Here is a 23709-nt window from a genome sequence, read left to right on the forward strand (position 1 = left end):
AGCACTATATAGCATACTGAGCATAAAAATGAGGGACACAGTGACTCAGTGGTGTTAAAGTAGTCACACAATATGCTAATATTCTCCATACCTCCATTACCTTGTTTTCACAGTTTACACATACATGTGCGATTTTTGTATCAGTTCATTTTTTTCCCACACAAGCTGCATGCTTTATCCTGCTCTGTCAACAGTAATAATTTGGCATGTATTTTTTTCCTACCAGAGTTTTAAAGTTGTGTACTTTGTTGTAATGGCAAACCAAACTCCGAGTTTATGCAGGTCAACAGTTACAGTAGTTATATTAAACTGTAATCCAGTGTCACAATCAGCTCTCAAAAAGTCAGAAGAATCATTGCATAGTGTATGTCTGTTATGGGCTTTACGTGTCATGGCTGCAGTTTGGGGAAAACGTTTAAGGGTTCCACATGCACATACATTCAGCACATCAGTAAAGAAATGGTTCTCAAAATTATGAATGAAATAACTTTTCCAGCCTGCAGACATCAGTGCCAAACCTTCAATTGTGTCTAAATAGGTATAAGTCTTTTCAGCCAGGTTCAGAGTGTGGTGTTAGGTTTTCTCAGAGTGGAGGCTGTTATGGCAACACAGTAATTCTCTATGGTAATGGTTTAAGATGCTAAACAGCCATGTGAATGTAAAATCCTGGTGTGCACAAACTTTTGGCCACACATAGCACTTCACCTAACACTGCAGTTTTCACAAGCTGACCTCATTGACACTAAGCTGCATTTTGTTTTTGTGTGTATTTCAGGAGGAGAGCCCCCTTGCCTGCTTTTGGAGACTGCAAAAGAAGCTGCTGACCATCTGAACGTCTTAGGTAGATAAATGTTAGGTGATAAGTCTGTGCCCATGTGGTTTGACCAGGAGTCTGCAGGATGAGGGAAGCGCTATTACCAAAGGGAGGAGAAGAAAAGAGTGGGGAAGCAGAGGGACCACTACTGCAGTTCAGGCGATGCTGTAGCAGCACGGAATGGTTTGTGGGTTATACTGAGATGCAGGCCATACTGTGCTGCCGCAGTAAAGCCTGAAAACACAACCTGGTTGCCAACCTGCACTGCTTCAACCTGTTGCCTTTTTCCACTGATATTTAGGTAGTTTACTATCACTTTTGCATGTAGACTTAATCAACTAGAACACTGTCACCTGTATTATTGATCTTCTAATATTAATAAAAAGTTATTTGGATTTCCCGTCTCATCTGCTGGTTGCCTTACTGTAGCAGCACGTAAATATTGGAGTTAAGACTCTAGCTGAAGCCTCCAGTATTGATCGTGCTGCTGAAGCAAAGCTGACCACTCACAGTCGGTGCATCCAACTACTGATAAAGGCATATTGTTTACATACAAGTCTACCTCCAACTCTATCCCGTCTTTAAAAAAAAATATTTTTACACACCATATTTTTCAATGAAACTGTCTGTGCGCTCTTGAAATAAAAAGTTCAACTGCTTTTTGTCTCTGTTTCTTTTCAATCCAACACTTGATATTTGACAGAATGTTGTCCATATAGCTCCTTTGTTAGAATTAACACTAAAACAGTGAGTTTGCCTCACGCTGGAAATCCTGTCAGGGTTTTAAATAGTTCCATCGCCCGCTGTAAGATGTCACGCACATGACGGCCTGCGTGGCCTCTGCCGCGCTGCTCTGGTGTCCAAACTGCTCATGAGCTGTGATCCTGACAGATTTTCGGCGGATTAAAATTCTAACAGTCATTTTACTAAAACAATAATGCAAACAAGTTTTGAAATATAACATATATGTTCAGGTTTTAACAACGTGATTTTTATGTGATATTTTGGCTCTTTTTAAAGCCAGCCGTTCAAATGTATGCGTGTTTCTCAGGTCAGAGTGTCATCACACTCGTGCGTTATGAGGCCTTTTTACCTACACGCCTATGATTATTTTTTTACACTCAGATGTAACCCCGCGTGCCACCATGACTAAAATGCATTTCTGTAACATGGATAAAAAAAACACCATTTTAAGTCGAGTCGCGTGCGAAGCTTCTGCATGCATCTCTGCTGTAACAGGACAGTCACTGACGATAATCCCAAATCAGACTTTACTCATAAAAAACGACGACACGAATATTTTCTCACTGGCCTTTGGAAGAATAGGACAGTCTTTGGTAGTTATTTTTTCCTCTAGATTTTAACTCCATGCTCTGTGTTAATTTATTCGGTGTTACAAAAAAAAATCTAAAGGGGTGAAAGTGACGGAATTCAGTGTCATGTGAATCGGACCATACCGCTCTTAATGAGCCAATGGAATTAAAAAAGGACATAATGTATAGTTTTACAGGCTTTTTTCTCAGTTACACGGATTTTTCTGATAGTAATTTAAGGCCTTTCTGGAGCTGCAGCTCACTGAAGGGATGCTATGGCGGCTGCCTTTTTCCACTTGGCCTTATAGGCCTTTATAAACATAATTAGGAAATCTTCGATTTATTTGCCGGCCATAATTATTAACAAGCTAAAATTTAGACATTAGGCAAGGGTGATATTTATGCCAAATTTTATTGAGTAGATCATTGGTTTGTGGTGCAGGATTACTTTCCCTCCCTGCGCAGTTTGGTTGTCATTTTATTTATTTATTTTTTTCTAAACAAAAATATCTAAGATAATAATTCAGCATTTTTATCTATCGTTGTGGTTAGAATTAAAGAGATGGATATAATATTAATTTGTTTCAGGGGCCTAATAGTTGTGAATACAAGACGGACTGGGTGTGTGTAAGAGTGTGTGTGTGTTTGGATGTCAAACACCTCCATTAAATTCTGATAAAATTAACCTGGAAATTCTAAGATTCTTGCACATTTTACCAATTGCAACCATTTAAATTTTGGCGTTTTTATAGCAATTTTACGTACCTTTTTAAAAAAAAATAGCATCACACTAAAACATTGAAGCGATTCCATACACTCTAAAATTACACCTTTATCTCTTTCTCACTCACTGCTTAGTTGCATGTGTATTTTTAAAATGTTCTTTATCGTTTATTACACATTTATGTTCGCTTTTTTTACATCGATCAAACGTTCCCCCCTCCTGTCTGATTTACGGAAGCCCGCAAGTTTTTGCTTCATTTGCAACCTTTTCCACAGAGCCTAAAAATTAACCTCTGTGTAAAATAAATATTCTAACAGCAGGGAATATTATAGTAAAAGATGCTTAAATTACAGGGAGGTAAATCAGGATTTCAATTGATTTTTGGACTTAATTCCTAACACACACTCTGACGCTGTGTGAGACCTTATCTGCTGATGTGAATACACCTGATTCACTAGAAAACGATATTTACCCATTATATGAACATTTCTCCTTTATAGATGGTATAGGTGATGATTTAGACTTGTTTTAGTTTATTTTGCTCATACAGGCCCTCTGCTTGTAACGGGGCCGCACGTGCGTAATGACTTCATGAAAAAGTGTCACACTTGTTATTTATGCCGTTTTACTCTTAATTCAGAGTGAGTTGGCGTTTTTGGGCTATATTTAAATTTGCGTGCCGCGACAATTAAAATATTAATGTGTAGTGCTATATTTACTTTCATCCTATATTTGCCTGGCAACAGAAGGCTATATATATGACCGTGCGTGCCATGACGTACATCCTGAATTATGGTCAGTGCTGACATCACGGGTTCACTTTGTGGCCTGATCTTTGGATTTTTTTTTTTTATTTTTGCAAATGGATTTGTACTCTGGAGAGTAAATGATAAAAATAAATGACCAGATCACGATGTGTCCTTTTGCTCTGACCTATTTAAATATAAACAGAACTCTTGGCGATGAGCCAGAAACATCAATGCGTAAACACTGGATTTTCAGAATTTTAATCACTTGTATTTGACTGTAATTATATTCTGACTCCAAAGTCAGTTTGTGCAAATTGGGATGCAGAGCAGAAAGTAGGCCCACACTGTACTTCTAACCTAACAGCCTGCAGATGTTGGACTCTATGGCCCGGACGAGTCATGCAACGAATGAGTCACATCCATAAATAAATCTGGAGTAGAAATAAAGTGAGTGCCCACCACGCGTGACGACCAAGTACCCTCGTTTTATCATCGTGAAAATGTAAGCATCACCTTTAAAGGTGTTATGGAAATAAGAATCACAGAGGAGCTTTTCCTGCACCGTGTCTGCAGCCTGGTGAATATTTCACACGGGCCCTGTTATGCAACGTGTGTAACCTTGAAGAGGTTGCAGCATCACTGTGGTGCGGATGCGCTCTATGGGGAGCAGGCCCAGGATTACACACTCTGTTTCTTTTCTCACTTACATGCTCAGTCCATACACTCATTTGTCTCCCTAAATGCCTGAATGATTTGGCCTGCAGCAATGAATCATAGTGATAAAAAATAACAAACATGGATGTGACTTGATTTTCTGTTTTATTTGTCAAGATCATGTGGACAGGTATAAAGATGTCAGCGTTATTTTAGAGAGAGCACATTCATTGGAAGAAAAACGGAAAGTCATCTATCTGATGTAAAAAAAAAAAAAAGTGTTAATGCCTCATTGGAATAATTAGTGATTCTATGTCTATAAAGTTGAAGCTTGTGTGGAAAAAATAGAAAATAAAAGACAGTAAAGAGGTAAAAAAGGTTCTCCATAAACTCGATTGACAATCTGTCGCTTGTTAAATGCACCACACGGATCACTTATGTAACAATCTGTAGTTGTGAGTGCAGAGCAGAGATGCCACAGGCCTGTCATTAATACAACTTACAGCTGCCAATAAAATTGACAGTGTAGTCAATAAAGTTCACGATACATTCCTGACCTGCACCCATTAATCGTGCGTACATGTCAGTCATTTCCCGCAGGTACACAGCGGTGTGAGCAACGTGCGAGGAGGCTGCAGAGAGAAGTGGTTCAATGTGCAAAGACACAGAGGGTGCAGGGATGTGCGGCTGCAGCAGCAGCAGTGTTGGCAGTAACACACTCAGAACTACGATGATCCATCTGGTTACTGTCATCCGTGAGCCCCCCACTCTGTAGGAGCCACTCTCGTGGGGGACTGAGATCTTGTCCACTTCTCTGAGCCTCAGCGAGTCCCACTTTTTAACATCGAAATTACGCACGAGGGGACCGACGTCTGTGTCTTTGCGAGAGGGGAGAGGAGTCTCCTTAAGGATCTGCAACTTCTCCCGAAACTCCTGCATCTGCTGCAGAAAGCACTGGGGGTCAGAGACGCTCCTGAACGACTCTGCGATGCTGAGCGCCCGTCCGTGCTCCTCCATCGCTGCGCTCAGCTTGGTGATCTCCGGGTCGTATGACTGCAACACCACCAGCTTTAGTGTTTCGAAATCGGACAGGATCTCATTCTTTTTACATTCAAGGGAGCTGATGAGTTTGTCGAAGTAGTCTGTTACCTTCTCTGCGTCCTTGGTCACCGACTGAAGCGCTCTTTTCTTACTGGCTTGTAGTGTTTCCAGGCAGGACAGGATGTCTGCGCTCTGCCAGCTCTCCACCCCGTGAAGCAGCTCTTCAAACGCCTCCTTCTCCCGCTCATATGCTTCCTCCAAGGAGCTGAATTTATGCCCTTTGTGATCGTCTGTCGTAGCGCAAAACCCACAAATGAGTTTCAAGTCCGTGGAGCAAAATATATTGAGAGGCTGTCCACAGTGTTGTTTACAAACAGACATCTTCGGCGTGAACCTGATTCTGCTGTATTTCTCCACTATTCCCCGCAAAGAGTAGTTGATCTGCAGGCTGTTTGCGCCATTGTGAGGGGTCTCTTTGCGGCATGTGGGACATTTTAAAGGTGTTCTGAAAGCTGGACCTCTGTTTCCCTCCAGGAGTCCCTCCAAGCATTTCTTGCAGAAGCTGTGTGAGCACAGCAGCACCCGTGGGTCCTCGAAGAGACCGCAGCAGATCGGACACGTAAGTTCCTCTTCAAGCTGCTCCATGGTATCCTGCAAACACATTATCCGGAGTCAATCGATGCTTAATTGGAGTAAAGAATGCAATAAATCAGCACTTGTGCAAAATAACCTACATAATACGCACCCACTCATGGGGATGCTGACCCATGAGGCAGCACAGGCAATAAATTAAACACGAAAATGATGTAGCATCGCAAAGGATACAGATTCTGTAGTCATGTTCCAGCTGTTTTTGGAGTATTCCCATCCTGAAAGTGAAACTGACTCTCATCGCGGTGCCCGCGTAAAAGGAGGTTGGCACGAGCTCTGCCAATGGCTCCATTTGCCCATCTATCGTTAAGTAACATCCTGTTGTTTGATGTATCTCTTAAATCAGCTGGAGTTGACAGAAACTTCAAACCGCGCTGCAAAACCAGGCTGGAATAAAGTCGAAGTAAATAACTTTACAAAAATGGACTCAAACAGCGAACAAATGTATCCTCTCTTTGTATTACATAAAGCTGAGCAGTGGGTAGCTGCCTGGAGCTCTCAATTCCCGCCGTCTAACCAATCCAATGCGACAAATTATCGACAAACAGGGCGCGCGTTTGTGTTGCTCCTGTTGGCAAGGTACTGAAGTAGAGCTGTGACAGATTTTGCAAGCGCATAGTAACATGCAACTACTGGACCAAAAGAATCACTCACCAGCTGCTGAGACGCACAGTGCAACGCAATCATGGCGCTTGTTGCTGTGCAGACTTCGCCTTTTCCGGGTACAGCGTTAACCCCTTCAGTGGCGTATAAAATGTGAAAATGCACTTACAGGCTTGGTTGTTCGCACAGGAGATCCAACCCGAGCAATGCGTCCCCATGAACACAAGCGTCCCCGGCATTTAAAGTACTTTGACAAGAATTGTTTTGATCATTCGGATGTTTTTCGTTTTTGTCCCTCATTGGTAATTTGCAGACGCTCCCTGACAGTCAGATGGGGGAGGGGCTGTTGCTATGCAAAACATTACAGCGTGAAAAACTGTCAACTAGGTTTTAGTCCCAGCTTGGCACCGCAGGTTTTTCTACTGCCCCACTTCAGTCGACTCGCTCGTGTGGGTACTTGTCAACATCTGTAAACTGTTAAGAGGGCGCAAGTGAATGCGCCCAGCTGTATCAACTCATAGAAAGAGTAAAACTCATGAATCTGCGGCACTGTGCTGATAAGTGGTTCTTTATTTTGACGCCATGAGCAAATAGAGACCGAGAAAACCAAGTGTAGCATATATAAGCATTTCCATATGAAGGCTTTATGTGTCAGCTGATCTTACCTGTGGAGGATGTCCCTCAGTGATGACTGGAGATCACCAAATGAGCAATTCACCACAAATGATGTAACATAATTTCTGAAACTAACTTTCTTCACACTTGTGGTTATGTAACATCGATACCCAATAGTTACTAAGTCACGTGTAGAATTTTGACCTTGATTTTCTTCCCTTGTTTCCATGCCATCAGGAGCAACTGCCTATCTTAGCCACTGTGATTGGATACAGTCGGGTACCAGGGGCTTATGCAGTGCCGGCCTCTGCCGCGGAGTGTCGCTGTTGCGTCAGACGCTCCTTGCGTTTGAACGTCCAGCTCTCTTTGGTTTGATGGAGTTTGTTTCCGGATGTTTAGCTAGCATCGGGACAAGAATGGCTGCGATGTTTACGTGTTGTCTAGGCTGCTGTGGAGATGGCGGAACGGGGCATATCCCCCTTAAAGAAATGCCCACTGTTCAGTTAGACACTCACCACATGGGTACGTGAGTTTGTCGTTGATTTTCAATCAAAACACAGCGAGTTAATTTCGTGTTTGAGAGGATGGTTTGATACCTCTGCTGTTAGCATAACCCAGCTAACTGATAGCTGCTCGTAGTGTAGTATTCATGAGGAAGGGTGTGTTTTTAGGTAGTTTGGACAGGCTGCAGGTGTATATTTCAATGTTATTAATATAAGTCTTCAAACTGTCTACTCTCAAGGCGCATTAACACGAAAAGGCAGACTTTAACGGCTCAATAAACGGGTGTTTGTAGTTCTGATTAACAGTTAACTTTGCTCTAACTTTACCATTACCTTGTCACGTCTTGGAGGAAAAGTGCTCGTGTAAATTTTAGTTTGATTCATTTCGTAATCCCTTTCTTATCTCGAAAGTTCGGATTTAAGGATCGTCACCAAGTCGATTCTTGGACAGAATACAAACCGATCAATAGAGACATCTTCCAGCCAGTTAGCATACAGCCTTTACAGATGTGTTTCTTTCAAATAGTCCTTAGAAATGAGTCTCATTTCTTAGTCCATTTTGCATAACTCCTAAAGCCACAGCTGTTCTTTAAAAAGAGCCATAGAGACAGTAAGTACCATTATTGGAGGTTTTAGTCCCAGTTATTTCATACAAAAGTCTCCAAAATTACTTCAACTGCTACTCTATGTGAGTTCATGAAGATTTTCCTTCTAGATTTCAACTGGTTACAAAAGTGGTAATTTCAGGAAAAATCTGCTCATACTGTTTTCATTGGATAGGAGAAGATATCCTGTATTCATCTCTCAAGGGGAAATCCAATTTATAGTCTGTTAATGGGACATCATGCACCCACACAGGCTGAAAGAACTTCATTTTTTCAAATTACTGTTATTGAGTAGCTTTGATGTGCACTTGTAATTTAAAAAATATCCACTTTTGATTTTATCTGAGTATATTTTGGGGGATCCATTGTTATAATGTCATTTAGCAGATGTTTTTTGTCCAACCTGAAGTGCATTTAAGAGTAAGTGCAACACAAGTAAAGATCTAGTCATAAACAACATTAGTAAGTGCCACAGAGTGCTTCAGGTTTATTTGGACACAGGTGCTGCCATGCAGTGTTAGAGGAAGTGCACATGGTGTATAGAAGCTAAGCTCAGCAATGAAACAACCAATATTAACGTGAGACCGCTCATCATTGGCATCAAAGAAATTTCTTCACCAACAAATAATGACTAAATTAACACTTGCTGGGTCACTCTATGATTGCACTTCATTAAACTGTAAAACAGCATCAAGTACTGGGTTAAAAATTGAGCAATAAAAGCCAAAACAAGAAGGTCCAAATTTTCTGTCAGCAACAAGAAACTACTTTGACTCTCACTGCACATGACAGTCAGCAGCACATAGTGAGAGGATGATCTCACATTTCCTCCCAAAACAGCTGTTGCATTTTCTTTTGGCGAAGTCACACCTTGTGATATTTTCTTGTAGTTGTTGCACGTTTAAGATCTTGTTTTATTTTACAAACCCACTTGGGCATCAAAAGTAGCTACATGGCACTCAGTACTTTGAGTAAAACTCAAATTGATTTCTTTTTACTTTCACTTGAGCAGATTTATAAACCAGTACTTTTACTTCTACTGAAGTAAATTAAAACAAAGTTACTGTTCTTTTACTTGAATACAATAGTCTGGTTCTTCCACCTCATCAACACAGATTCAAAGTGTCAGTAAGCAACTTAAGACTTCCATGAAGGACAAAGTAGACACAGAATTTGGATGGCTTCATTTTTAGAATTTACTTAACAACCTCAACTTGAAGCACTATGTTTGGCTTGTTCTGTGCAACCTCCCCCTTAATGGTTGTTGGATTCATCCTTCCCATTTCTACAGCGCTTATCCCATTGGAGGTCATGGGGGACTGAAGTCAGTCCCTCGCAGGGCTGACATATAGAGACAGACACTTTTGGATTCAGACCTGATTAAATGATAAAATAAATAAATGAATGCAAAGGAGTGTGCTGAGTAGCACGTATCAAACACACTGGTATACAAAGGAAAATTTAAATTAAATATTCTTATAGATATGTCATAATCAAAGTTTTTTAAAATTTAGACAGAAACTCAATGTTGAGCTTTAAGCTACATTTTTTGTAGTACAATTTACATCTGCTGTTTTATCTTTATGATGATTTGCCATAAGGGAAATGCTAGGGATTCACAGTAATGGATTTTTGCAGATATCAGATGTGCCAGTATTTACAGATTCATTTTGGCTGATACTGTTTTATAAATGCAGTTCAGATCAAAAACTTTAGTCCTCAAAACACACTTGAATGTGTTTGAAAGGATGAACTAAGGTAGAAATTTTAGTCTTTAAAACCCACTGTAAAACTGAAGGAATTAGGATAAACAAAGAATAAAACTTCAGCTGCTAGATCTCTCAGTCCTGCCTGAAACTCAGAAAACTCATTTGTACATACAGCCGTATTTGTATTTACAGCTGAAATATTAGTTGATAATATCAGCACAAATGTTCATATCCACAAATACCTAGATTCACTTTTTGATTACAGGTCTGTCGATACCAATTTAATTCAGATTTTTTATTTATAAAGTCCACTTGAATAACAATTCAGCCTTTCTTAAGTGTATTCTTATTCAAAATAACAGAAGTATATTAAGTGGTGCAATATGTTTAATCATAAAAGATTTGCAAATGATTGGATTTTTCCAGAAACAAAGCAAATATCCTACAACATGATTTTTTTTTTCCCCAAATCCTTGGAAAGAAGTTTGCTTCTTAAATGTCACTCTAAGGTCAATAATTGAGTATTCTTCCATCATTGAATTGATAATGATAAGATCCCCATGAAGTTTTGATCTTGAGTTTTGGTTGAAAAAAAACTAGAAGGTACTTATGACTACTACTTACTGACATAATATAGATGAAATGAACAAAAAAGTTTGATAAAATAATTGATACTCTAAATGTGTTCTGCCTTTTTCTACAGGCACGGATGTTGTCATCGTGAAGAGCGGCAGGAGGATATGTGGCACTGGAGGCTGTCTGGCCAATGCTCCCCTTCACCAAAACAAAAGTTATTTTGAGTTTAAGATCCAGTCTACGGGTGAGACTTCAGCTTATACTTTTGTTGTTTTGTCCTGCCTTCTGTTCTTGATATACGGAATGCTTCTGGTGCATTCCCAGTAGAAGTTATGATGCTTCCACGCTGCGATTTTTAGTTACTTCCACATCTTGTGACTTCATGCTCAGTGGTGGAATTTTTCTCACTAACAAAGACAGTATTTGAAAGCTCCAGGAATTTTCTTGCTTGGAAACATGCCCTTAAGCAGTGCTAACCTCAGCAGCCCCTTATGATACTATGCATCGTTGAATTTACCAGCATTCAGTTACAAATGTGATTTGTTCACTATTTTTATTGCAGATGACCTTGGTGAATAAAATATATTCATGAAAGTCTTCGAGTTTAGGTGTGTTTTACTCAGTGCTGTCTTTGTGTGTAGGTGTGTGGGGAATCGGTGTGGCCACACAGAAAGTGAATCTTAATCAAGTGCCTTTGGGCAGAGACACAAACAGCCTCGTCCTGAGGCATGATGGGTCTGTGTACCACAATAACGAAGAGAAGAATCGCCTGCCTGCTAACAGCCTTCCTCAGGAGGGTGACATTGTGGTGAGTGCATCATTTATATCAGTCAATCCTAAATTGAAGTGGATGATCTAAACTGTGATTTTTTTCAGTGTCACCAGCTGATTCATAAGTTCACGGCGAAGACATTTTTGAAAACACAGAAAATTAAAAGACGGTTGAATGATTCATGAGCAGGAAAAATGTCAGAACACTGAGTTTTTTAACCAAAAGCTGCAAGTAAATGAAAGGAAGAGAGCACTGCCTAAAATGTACAATTTCATTTGCACCAATGTATTATAAGATTTAGATACCATTCAAGATTTTGCCTGCGTCTTTTAGTTATTGTGTCATGGCCTGATATCAAAACAGGTATCAGAATTATACGACTTGTACAAGAAATCATATCCCTTTTCAGAAATCTCTGACTGTCACCATCCTAGCGTGGATTTTTTTATATTTCAGACTCATCATCTACTAGGTGCCGGTTGATGCAGGATGGCCCAAAAGTCCCATGAGACCCTCAGTAGATTTTGTTTTTGTGGGTTTTTCCATGGCAGCTGGCATCAATAGTCACATTGCATCAGTTGGTCCAGTACTGCCCTGAAGGCCTTGTGCCAAGCAGCAAATTGGTGCACCACATGTGCACTAATCTGCAACTTGGCATTCATTTTTAAACTCAAATTAATATTTTGTTTTGTCTTAGACAATATTTATTGGAAGTTTCACAACCTGAGTCTGAGTTGGAAATCCTTAATCCTTGGAGGGAAATTTGGGTGTACAGTTGCACTCTTAACAGCATATCGTTAGCCTCATAGCATAATTACCCCAGTAAGTTTTTGGCCAAATTGTGACATCTGCCTAACTCTACTCCCATCATGCTGCTGATTTATTGTGCCTTACTTTTCTGAAAACCTCAAAATATGACTTAGGCAATTATGACGATATGGGGGAAACTAAAATGTGAAAGAAATAGCAAAACATCTTAATTTAAAATATCAAGACAGAGTAATTAAGAGTATAATCAACAATAAGAAACGTACCCAAAAATAAGAAATATAAATAGCATTAGGTCTACAAAATTGTTTCAAAAAATATGATTTTGGTGAGAAGAGGGAAAAAAATAGATTGCCTGACTTTGCTGTTAAATCAGAATATCTTCTAGTGTTGTGCAATGCATTCTGGGTAATGATGTTAAATGGTTTATTGTTCCTCTTTATACATCTTTCCACTTGTGCTCACCCCAGGCTACATGACAGTAACATCTCCCTTTAGTGTCCTTTTCACTAAAACTGCGCTCAGGATGTTAAGTACAATAATTAAAATTATCTGTAACATTTAACATTATATGTATTTATTTATTTATTTTTTTAAACATTTCCCCCAAGTGTATAAATTGTGTTTCTATTTACATGCAGGGTTCCCTTTAACAACTTGTAAATACTACAATTACTTCAGCTTCTAATTTATGACTTTGGTTTCCTTTTAGGTCCCTTAACTGTCAGTTTATTATGAACTACTTCTTCTTCAGATTAAGTAATTGTACAGTAGATAGGTGTTCAACAGGCATCCATAAACAGAGACTATAGTCCTCAACGCACTGCTCATGAGATCAACTCCCAGTCTTTGCGTTGTTTGGTGTCTCCCCCCACTTTCTCTCCCCATGTTTCCTGTCTCTCTTCAGCTGTCCTATCGAGATGAATGCAAAAAGCCCAATAAATAATCTCAGGGGGGGAAAAAAGCTTTTTAAAAAAAAAAAATATTATTTCCTGAGATTTTTCTCCTCCAGCATTATCAGCAGCAGCTAATTAAGCTAAGTCAGTCCAACCAGTGGTTCAACTGGTCTATCCTCAGAACCCAGCACCAGCTCCTTAACGAGAGGTCATGACCCCAATTTCTGAAAAATTCCAATAAATCAAAATGTTGTAGTTTGGACTTTAGATGGAACAAAAAAACCAAACTAAACTAAGACAAATGCATGCATGCATTCATTTTATTTGACTTCTTTTCCAATAAAAACATGCAAATTGGCTGCTTTCCAAAGATCTTGAGAAATTTACACATTAACATGAAGAATCAGCTTTGTTATCCCAAGATAGCGAGATAAATTACTCAATATCTTGAGGAAAAAAGGACTTATCAAAACAAAGTAAATAGAACATATGGATGTATGTCTGTTTTGGGCTTCCATTCATAGACTTTTTTTTTAAAGATTTCTTTTTGGGCTTTTGTGCCTTTAGTGATAGAGTAGGACAGTGAATAGACTTGGAAACAGGGATGAGAAAGTTGGGGAGAGACATGCAGAAAAGGTCCACAGGCTGGATTCGAACCTGGGCCGCCTGCGTACCTGGAGTGTGCCTTTAACCACTAGGCCATCTGCACCCCCATTCATTGAATTTTTGGCACATTTTTTTCCAGGCACAGAATCACAACCTGCTGAAAATGGCTCCACAACCCACTTTTGGGTCCCAATTCACTGGTTGAGAACAACTGTGTAAAGCCATGTAAATGAGTCCTCAGTAGGTGAGGGTTTTTCTTAGCTGGGGGCAAATATTTCTGATGTATAAACAATTACTAAAGAGTGAAAGATGGATGCATTCATTTTCAAACTGCATTGAAAAATATTATTTCCTGAGATGGCCCAGGTAATGAAGGATGTTTGCAGAAGTACTATTTATATTGACAGTTTCAGTTAAAGCCCCTAACTTTGTCCAAAACTCATAGATTATTAGTATATTATCAGTTTCATATGCCTGATTTTTAAGGTGTAGGAAATATTTTAGCTTACTTAATAAATCAACACAACATCCAAGAGTGCAGATGGCTAATGTAATGTGTTTACAAAATCCTTAATTCAACTTTCCAGTGCACAGGAGAACATTAAGTCGTGTTTTTGGTCCCATGATGTGTCAGACTCATTTTCTGCTTGGCTTGAAGTGTCAGTGACTATAAATATACAGTGATAATTAAATCCCAAACTACCATGGTCCAGTTGGCGAAAGAGAAAGTGCTGAAAATAAAGAAGGTAAAGAATATTGCCAGATATGATTATCTGCATTGCATACGGCTTGGTTTGAGTCTCAGCTAGTTTGATTTCCTGTTCATTTGGACCTCAAAAGTCAACTCTCAATTTTTATCTTTGAATACATTTTAATCATACATTTTAATAAAAGGCTAAATATGGGAAGGTTTCCTCTTACTGTCAAGTTTTCTTTAATAAAAGGTTCTTATTTTCAAATGTAGATATTTGATGCAAAAGTGTTTACCATTTATTTGTGCTCTCCAGGGGATCACATATGACCACGTGGAGCTGAATTTGTATCTGAATGGAAAGAACATGCATTGTCCTGCCTCAGGAATACGAGGCACTGTTTTCCCTGTTGTGTATGGTGAGTTTTTCCTTTATCGAGAAATACACTTCAACACTGCCACACTGTACAGTTAAGCAGCATGTGTCTTGCAGTTACAAATTTGTCCCACTAGAGGGCTGTATTGATACATTTTTAGACATTGCTCTGCTTGTTGTCCCTAAAGGTTGTTTTAATGCATTTAAAAATACAAATAGATTTATAATACAGCTAATCAATAAAGCATTTAAGGGCCAGACTCCTTTTTTTCTGAACATGAGCAATGTATCAGATGTTGAAATTGACACATTTTACCAGTCCATTAAAAATTTAAGCTCATTTTAAATATGATGGCAGAAAAACATGTCAAAAAGTAGGGAAAGGGCAACAAAAGGCTGGAAAAGTATGTGGAACTAACAAAAAACAGTTGGATGAGCATTTTGCAACTAGTTAGATTAATAATAATTATAAAAAGAGCATTTCAGAGAGGCAGAGTCACACCAATCTGCAAGAGACTGCCTAAAAATTGTGGATCAGTTTCAGAAAGATGCTTTTCAATGTCACATTGTAAGAACTTTCAATATTCCACCATCTACAGTAAAAAATATCATCAAAAGATTGAGAGAATCTGGAGAAATCTCTGTGTGCAAGATACAAGGCCAAAGGTCAATCATGATCTTTGGGTCCTCAGGCAGCACTGCATCAACGACAGGCATGATTCTGTTCTGGAAGTCACTGCATGGGCTCAGGAACCCTTCCAGAAATCAGGGTCTGTCAACACAGTTGGCTGTGCCATCCACAAATGCAATTCAAGCTGTATCATGCAAAGAAGACATGTGTGAACACCACCAGAAAACGCTGCGGTCTTCTCTGGGCCAAAGCTCTTTTAAAATGGACTGGGACAAAATGGAAAACTGTTCTGTGGCCAGATTAAACAAAGTTTCTTATGGAACCACGGACGCTGTGTCCTGCATACTAAACATCCATCCAGCTTGTTATCAGTGCACTGTTCAAAAGCCTGCATCTCTGATGGTATGGGGTTGAATTAGTTATTATTATTGGGTTTGTAGCTTACACAGCTGGAAAGGCACAATCAAAGCTGGAAAGTATATAGAGGTTTCAGAGCAACATATGCTCACATTCAGACGGTGGCGTCTCTTTCAGGGAAGGCCGAGCATGTTTCAGCTAGACAATGCTAAACCACATACTGCATCCATCACAACAGCATGACCTCTCAGTCGAAGAGTCCAGATGATGAAATGGCCCGCCTGCAGTCCAGGTCACCAATTCAAAGCATTTGGTGCAAACGAAAACTCCGGCAAAGAAGACAGAGGACTATTGAGCAGCCATAATCCTACAGCAGACAAGAAAGGGACAACATTCCTCTCTCAAAACTCCAGCAGCTGGTCTCCTTACTTCCCAGACATTTACTGACTGTTGTAAGAAGATGAGAGGATGCTCGACAGTGGTGGTAATCATGGCCTTGTCCCTACTTTTTTGAGATTGTTGCTGCCATCGAATTCAAAATGAGCAAATATTTTTCATAAATCAATCAATGCATTGTTTTTTTTTTTTTACATTTTACACAGCACCCTGTTTTTTTCTAGAATTGTGGTTTTATATCGCAAGTTGCTCCTTTTTTAAATTATTTCCTCTTATGTTATTTATAAACGTTTAAACTCTTTTAAAGAACTCTTAATGATCTGGTTTGAATTACCGTAAACTTCAGTTAATAGCCTGGGCTTTGTCCATGAAATCGCCCAGACTTCATTGGGATGCCAGAACAAGACAGGCCTTGAATTATTTTCAGACAAAACTGCACAGCAAAGATGGTTGGACTGTAAAACCAGAGAGAATTAACTGAGAATTTACTGTGTGCAAGATTAGGATATGGATAAACAAATTAAATGAAAAATCCCCAGTTTAATCTTGGTTTGTAAGACAGTCTGTCTCTGCCAACCTGCTGCACTGTGGGAGAAAGAGGGGGGACATCTTGTTTATTAAATCTCTAATGAATGCTGTGCTGGCCTGTGGAGCTGTGAGAACATATCAGAGTTGTCTGTAGATGTTTAAATCATATGCGTAGGTCTGTGTCCACAGCTGCACTTTTCGTCTTATGTAGTGCTTTTTGGTGGTAAAAATTTTACACGAGAGGACACATTTACACATTTATTTCCACCTCTAAAACCAGTACAAGCAGCATAGTCCTCTCTGTCAGTCTCTGAGGTTTACAGTGTAGTTTTTATATCTAGATCGTCATACAGGCAGCTTTAAGAGGCTGTGCTCACATTCACATGAATCTCCAGCTAATCTTTAACCTTCTTTGTCACACTTAAACTAGCATTATTCTATGTTTCTTGGACAGACATTGGAGATCATCTTTTTGAGTCTTGCTGCTTTTCTCCTTATTTTAGATCCACAAACTAAAAGCATAGAGTCCTCTAATTAAGACTTCCTTTATTTGTGAAAATGTGTGGTAACGCCAGGCTAATTAAAAGGGCCTGGGCATTAAATTGGGATGTTTTTATTTGAGGTTTTACAGTTCACTACACCACCATAGCATTTATTTTATTATTTCTGAACAGTGATTTCATTTAACATTTTTTCAGGATAAATCTGAATTTATCCAGTTTTACCAAATTATTTTCATGGTTGCCATGGCACAGTAACAGTTTTGTTATTCCTCCTATGAAACAAACCATTGATTTTTCACCAACTACAGTGTCTACTTTGTCTCCTATGCCTCTCCATAGTCAGTTTTGTGGTAGATATCTTAAAGTTTGCATGAAAGGAAACACTGTTTGATTTCTAACCACACTATACTGCACACTACATTGTGAGCTTATAACTTGATTTTGAGATGAAAACCACAACAAATTGGCAACTTGTATACAAACAGGGATGGAAGGACTTCAGCTGAGGATTTTCATCATTGTTGATAAACCGGTAACTTGGAAAAGTGGAGAACATCAGTGAGAGTATTTTCCAAAGCCCGAGATAGCATCCTCAAAAGACTCTCTTTGTCCAAAGCAAAAGGAGCAAAGATATCAAAGTAGAATTCATTTAAGAAGCTGGGATCAAATGCATTTTACCTTTGAAATAAGAGACTTTATCCTATTAATCATTAATCAAAATAATGTTTATGAATAAATTAATTGTTGCAGCTGTATCATAAAGACTGGTCAACCACAAGTTTTTTCTACGTCTCTAGCTAAGAAGTAGTTTGTAAGATAAGTTAATCAGCACGCTGACTGTATGTTACAAAAACATTCCTGCCCCCAAAGATCTCAGTATTAACAAGCTCTTACAAAATGTAGCATTGTGTACCAGGAGATTATGTTCAAACAGTTGCTCTTACGAGGCATTTGACCTAATTTCTGCAGAGCAAATAACTTCGTGATAAACAAGAAAAAGGTTGGAACATTTGCTATTTGTCAAATTAATGCTCCTGAGTAAGACATGACTGCAGTCCTCTTTCATTTCACTTTACCTCCAGAGGCTCATCTATGAGCTGATTGAAAAATGATAAGCTAGATTAAACTGTTCAGTGAGGTACCATTTTTTTAATACGTGTGACCCCTCTGTCTTTATCTCCTCATAAGATTCTCATGGGACCCTAAGATGTCTTCAAAAGTCCTCTATTGGATTTTTAAATTAAATTTACAATACAATCCATGTGTTAAAATCTTGTTTTCATTTGTAAGAAGTCATGAAATTTGAGGCATGTCTAAATACATCAAATCTACTCTATCTCATTAACCTGATATATGAACTTTGGCTACCAGCTACGTGCTCTTGTATTGCAAAATAATGACAAAACACAAAGTCTTTCTGGGTGTAAAATAAAACGCTTCCAAAAAATTGATAGCGTGTATATTTGAGCCAACATTGTTTTGTGGCCCATTTTTACCAAAAACTCACTAAATTCCAGGGAGAAATTGTTCACATCTGACACCCCGTATAGCCTAGCTTCCTGCAATTGCTCACTGAAATCACTGGAGGCTACTGCTCGGTACCTCACACAACCCAGCTTCAGTACTACTGAAATAACCCTTTACATGTGATTTGAACGAATATGCAAACACTGCTTTCTGCAAACACAAATTCCAGAATAGTTGGGATGTTTCGTGAATATAAAAAAAAACAATGATTTGCTATACTTTTCAACCTTTATTTAGTTGAATACAGCACAGAGATTAGAGATTCAGCATTCAAAGTGATAAACTTAATTTCTTTAAATAGACAAACTGTCTGAAATTGATGCCTGCAAAACATTAAAAAAAAGCTGAAGCCGGAGCAAGAGAACCCTGGGAGAAGTTTTGGGATACTCAAAAAACTGAACCTGGAACATTTCACCGTTAAGTACAGGTGATAGTACCAAGACTGGGTATAACTCCTGAAAATGCTTAGTCATTAACAATGAAGAATGATGTGAAGTTCTCCTCTTTTTGAAAGACTGCATTGGTTAATTGGCCCACAGTTTGTGAACGTGCATTTAGAAAGACCAGAAATTTCACCGTCTTCGCTCTGTACTATCATCAAAAGAGAGAATCTAAAGAAATCTCTGCACATAAGGGGCAAGCCTGAAAAACAACACTGAATGCTGTGACCCTCGACCCCTCAGGCTGTGTTGCATTAACAGACTGCATCATTATATGATGGATGTTATGGCATGGGCTCGGGAACACTTGAAAACCATTGTCAGTCAACACATTATGTCCCTGAATCTACAAATATAAGACTATCATGCAAAGAGAAAGACACATATCAACAGCATCCACAAGTGCTGCTTACTTCTCTGGGCCTGAGCTCATCTGAGATGGGCTGACCTAAAGTGGAAAAGTGTGCTGTGGTCTGAAGAGTCCTTATTTGAAATTGTTTTTGGAAATAGTTGTTGTCAAGTCACATGAAGTCAAGTTCAAAAACTAACAACTGTGATGGTGTGAGGGTATTTTAGTGGTGTGGCACGGGTAACTTGTACATCTGTGATGATACTAGTAATAATTAAAGATACATACAAGGTTTGAAAAAACATGCTTCAATCTAGACAATGTCATTTTTAGGGACGCCCCTACTTATTTCTGCAAGACAATGCCAAGCCACATTCTGCATGGGTTACAAGAGCATGGCCTTAGAGTCAGGAGTACAGCTACTAGACTGGAGTGCAATGCAGACCTGTCTCCCATTGAAAATGTATAGTGCATTATGAAGCACAAAATATAAAAAAACTAAAAACATGCACTGTTATGCAAGTTATGATGCACATCAAGCAAGAATGAGGGGGAAAAAATCCACCCCTTGTAGTTCAGTAATTAGTGGTTGTGGGATCAGTTCAGTTCCCATGTCGATGCTGTTTGGTTCATGTCTTGCACCATCAATTGTTTTGCACCTGGAGAACACCATCAAACATCAATTTAAATTGTTTTCATCGACCACATCCAAACATAACAGACATGTTCTTGCCTAAATATCTATGTATAAAGTATCTATTATTACAACTGCTTTTTAGGACCACTCTAGAGCAAAATATTATTATCTGTTCATTTAAGAAAAACCTCGAAATTATCAAGTTAAAAAACTTGTTAAATTATGAGAAAGAAATATTGACTTTAAAAGTCGAACCACAACTTTGATTTTTTTGAGATTGTCAGGTCAGTAGTCTAAAATCCAATTACTGTTTTCAGTTTGGTTTTTAGTAATTCCTTTACTTTAATCTGTTTGAAATTTATGATATAAGAAAATTGTTTTCTTTTTGTTTCTATTGTCAAAACGTCTTTTAAACGCTGAATTTTTTTTTTTCTCATAAATTTCCAACTTTTTAAACTCTGACATTCTGAGCTTGTTTTTTGTAAATATATGACTTTATAACCTCGAAAATTTTGAATTTCTTCACCGACGATTTGGAATTTCTGCCCCAATCTGATGGATTCTCATTTTTAATAATTTTCAGGGTTGCCCTATTATACTGCCATACATTATGTTTGTTACCATATTTTTAAAAAATGTGTACATCTGATTTTGACAACATCAGAGCAGACAGGGTCCCCCCAAGGGTGCTTGGACCCCAGGTTGGGAACCACTGCTGTACAGCTATCCTATCTAAGTAAAGGCTTACAAATCACCTCATTCTGTTTTTCTCATGGCTTTTCTAGAATTGGAGTTTATATATTAATCTGTAGAAGAAGTTACAATGTGTCTCTTTGTTCTGTTTCAGTGGATGACAGTGCCATCCTAGACTGCCAGTTTAGTGACTTCTACCACACAGCTCCACAAGGATTTGAGAAAATCCTCTTCGAACAACAAATCTTCTAAAGGAGCACTCTAGCCTCAGCCCCTCTTCATGCTGTCGTCCTCTCCTGTATCTACTAGCCACCTCTGTGACACTACACTTCGACCTTGATTGGATAATATCATTAAGCGTGGCTTGATTGCCTCTTGTTTTGTTTTCCTCTGATTACCGTGTCTCTGTGCTGCTGCTCTGGACTGATGTTGGAGTACCCTTGAAGGGGAGGAGATTTCTGATCGTAGGTTGTCATAGATGAGCTGTTCCTGTCTGTACTGATGAGAAAAACTATCACATCACTTGGTGTTGGCAGTAATCACCCTATATCAACGGAAACACTTTTAATTGTTGTTTTCTTTCTTTGTATGTCAATGACAACTGTATGATAGTCAAAAGTTCCCATTTTTCAGATCAGAAGCCATGTTTTATTGAAATTGCTTTCGATTTCTCTCTATTTGTCATGTACTGACAACAGACAAAATACACCATTCTATTTATTTGTATTTATTTGAGTCAAAGATCAAGTGGTTTGTCTATTTAATGTGGCAATGATTATTTTCCAAGAGGCCAGCCAAGTTTGTGACATAAAGGACCAGCTGTTAGTAACGCTCAGACAGCAATATCCAGTCTACTGTGACTCTGCCTTTAAAGCAAAAGTCAGAACACTTTTGATTCAAATTTCACACAAAGTACCTGCTCCAGTAAAGCAGTGCAGATTTCAGGAGACAGTCAGTGTAAGAGGTTATTTCTTTAACAGCTGATGAGGCTTTATAAAGATTGATTTCTAAATCATTTATTTAAACAGCCCTTTAATTTCCCCCACACTTTTATCATAGTAAAATCCTTTCTGGCTTATTTATTCTAAATATCAGAATACTATCACAGCTGGTGCTGGTTGTCTCTGATTAGAGATATATGGTTAAAATGTCAATCTGTTGTGTTGTATTGACATTGCATATCTGCTGCTGAAGTGTGGAAGTTAACTATTTCAAGAGCTTGTCTTTGTTTTGCACTAATGATGATATTGTACAAGCAAACCCAAATATTGTTGATTCATTAAACTTTTGTGTCTGGAAGCATACTTTTGTCAGTCATGTTTTTAAAGGTTGATACCTGGAAAAAGGGAGACTGGAAGGTTACAGCTTACACCCAGGCTATTCAGTTAGTGGCCCTGGAGCCAGGTCAGGCCACCAAGGTTATTTTAGTGGCCCTTAAAGTAGACTACTTATGTTTAAAGATGATTCATATATTTCCAATTTTTTAGAAATAGAATAATTTAAGTATATTTTTATATTTGTATCATCGTTAGTCACATTTCTTACCAATTTGTCCCACCTCATGGTGTTGCAGTTATCCTAGTTTATTTATATTCTTTTACTCTTGCCTGACACATGCACTGCCCTCCTCATGCTTTTGTAAACACATATGCCAGTAAACCAGACAATAATGTCTCTTCTGTTCAGGAATAGAGCAGATGCATAAAAAAGACAGTTCAACAGCGAATTGACAGAGAAGTATTTTTATTGTTTTTGTAAGACTTGTATGCATATTGGTGTGCAAGGAATACAACTTGAGAGGCATATTAAGAAAACACATGCCAACTTTGGCACTACAAGGCTCCCATTTTTGCACCAAGTACAGTAGTCAATTAAAAGCCTACTTATAAGGGAGGACAAAGGGGAAAGCTTTCTGGAGCTGATGGAAGTCAGGAAATCATGGTCCACTGTGATAACTATATTTTATATTTAACCTGATTAATAACCAGTCTTATTGAGGCAAAAAAATGAATTACATTTATTAACACTGTAGTACACTATAGTCATTTTTAAAAAATGTGAACCCCTTGTCTTAAAACAAAAATACCTTTTCATTGGTAATATTAACAGTGTGAATTAGCACATTGAATTACACTATTTTAGAAAGTGATGTCAGACTTCATAGCTACGACTTGATGTGCACAAATTTCAGGATACCAGAGAAAAAAGTAGAATGAATTGAAATAATTTTAATGGAAAGAAAATGAAATAACTGGGAAAAATAATGCAAAAAAAATGGGTTACAACTGGCTAAATTTGGCTATCAGAGGCAAAAATAGGCAGAAAAAAAAATGTGAAAATCAGTTAAAAAGTGGCAAAAAGTGTGAAAAGGTGGCAAAATGTGTTTAATTTGACAAGAGTTGGTGAAAAATAAGTGTTGAAAAGTTGTTCAAGGGTGACAAAGTTATGTTAAAGGTGGCAAAAAGGGCAAAAGTAACAAATATGGGTTAAGATAGGAAAAAAGTGGCAAAAATTGGTATCAAAAATGGTGAAAGGCAGTTAAAAGTAGCATCAATGGAATAAAAGGCAAAATTTGGCTTACAGAGGCAAAAAAGTTAATAGTGACAAAAGTGGATGGTAAAAATGGTGAAAATCAGCCAAAAAATTGTAAAAATTGATGAAAAGAGGCAATAAAGATATATATCAGCAAATATGGGTTATGAAAGGCAGCAATTGGCTGTAACAATGGCGAAAAGTGGTTAAAAGGTGGCGAAAATTGGTTAAAAATATTGGTGAGGGCCTATTCCCTGGGGTTTTCAGGGGCCCAGCCAATTCTGTGGGTAGTCCTGCACAATTGCAGCAAGTTGAGTACATGTATTAATTACTTTCCATCCCTGATTTTAGGCATAAGAAGAAGCGATGTACAACTATGAAGACCAACAAGGCCTGCTTGCTTGTGTCACCCGAGATTGTTACAGAGGCGAAAATTCACTTGATTCCACT

General features: G+C 38.5%; 2 protein-coding genes across 5 annotated transcripts; one reads left to right on the forward strand and one right to left on the reverse strand.

Annotated features, from left to right (window-relative positions):
• Positions 1-3992: 3992 nt before the first annotated feature.
• On the reverse strand, positions 3993-7326 carry trim13 (tripartite motif containing 13). 4 transcript variants are annotated; one of them, XM_041806511.1, is made up of 2 exons: positions 7215-7326; positions 3993-5946 (listed from the first exon to the last, which is right to left on the reverse strand). In XM_041806511.1, exon 2 carries the CDS (start codon positions 5938-5940, stop codon positions 4744-4746), a length of 1197 nt encoding a protein of 398 aa, XP_041662445.1. In that variant the 5' UTR covers positions 5941-5946; positions 7215-7326; the 3' UTR covers positions 3993-4743. The 4 variants fall into 4 exon arrangements, with proteins under 4 accessions (XP_041662445.1, XP_041662443.1, XP_041662442.1 ...); XM_041806509.1 differs by lacking the exon at positions 7215-7326 and adding an exon at positions 6601-6634; XM_041806508.1 differs by lacking the exon at positions 7215-7326 and adding an exon at positions 6041-6570.
• Positions 7327-7546: 220 nt separating this feature from the next.
• spryd7b (SPRY domain containing 7b) lies at positions 7547-22024 on the forward strand. The gene is made up of 5 exons (XM_041807797.1): positions 7547-7686; positions 10685-10801; positions 11199-11365; positions 14607-14709; positions 20882-22024. Exons 1-5 carry the CDS (start codon positions 7581-7583, stop codon positions 20977-20979), a joined length of 591 nt encoding a protein of 196 aa, XP_041663731.1. The 5' UTR covers positions 7547-7580; the 3' UTR covers positions 20980-22024.
• Positions 22025-23709: the final 1685 nt, after the last annotated feature.

The sequence above is a fragment of the Cheilinus undulatus genome, linkage group 15 (genome assembly GCF_018320785.1).
Source record: "Cheilinus undulatus linkage group 15, ASM1832078v1, whole genome shotgun sequence".
NCBI classification, from domain to species: domain Eukaryota; kingdom Metazoa; phylum Chordata; class Actinopteri; order Labriformes; family Labridae; genus Cheilinus; species Cheilinus undulatus.

What these genes read in the sequence shown, in the direction of transcription:
- trim13 (XM_041806508.1), bottom strand. Translation starts at nt 6,238, where the DNA reads ATGGAGCCATTGGCAGAGCTCGTGCCAACCTCCTTTTACGCGGGCACC. An exon ending in GTCAGCATCCCCATGAGTGG is followed by an intron (nt 5,947 to 6,040) that starts GTGCGTATTATG and finishes ATGTGTTTGCAG; the next exon opens with GATACCATGGAGCAGCTTGA.
- spryd7b (XM_041807797.1), top strand. Translation starts at nt 7,581, where the DNA reads ATGGCTGCGATGTTTACGTGTTGTCTAGGCTGCTGTGGAGATGGCGGA. An exon ending in GTTTAAGATCCAGTCTACGG is followed by an intron (nt 10,802 to 11,198) that starts GTGAGACTTCAG and finishes CTTTGTGTGTAG; the next exon opens with GTGTGTGGGGAATCGGTGTG. An exon ending in TGTTTTCCCTGTTGTGTATG is followed by an intron (nt 14,710 to 20,881) that starts GTGAGTTTTTCC and finishes GTTCTGTTTCAG; the next exon opens with TGGATGACAGTGCCATCCTA.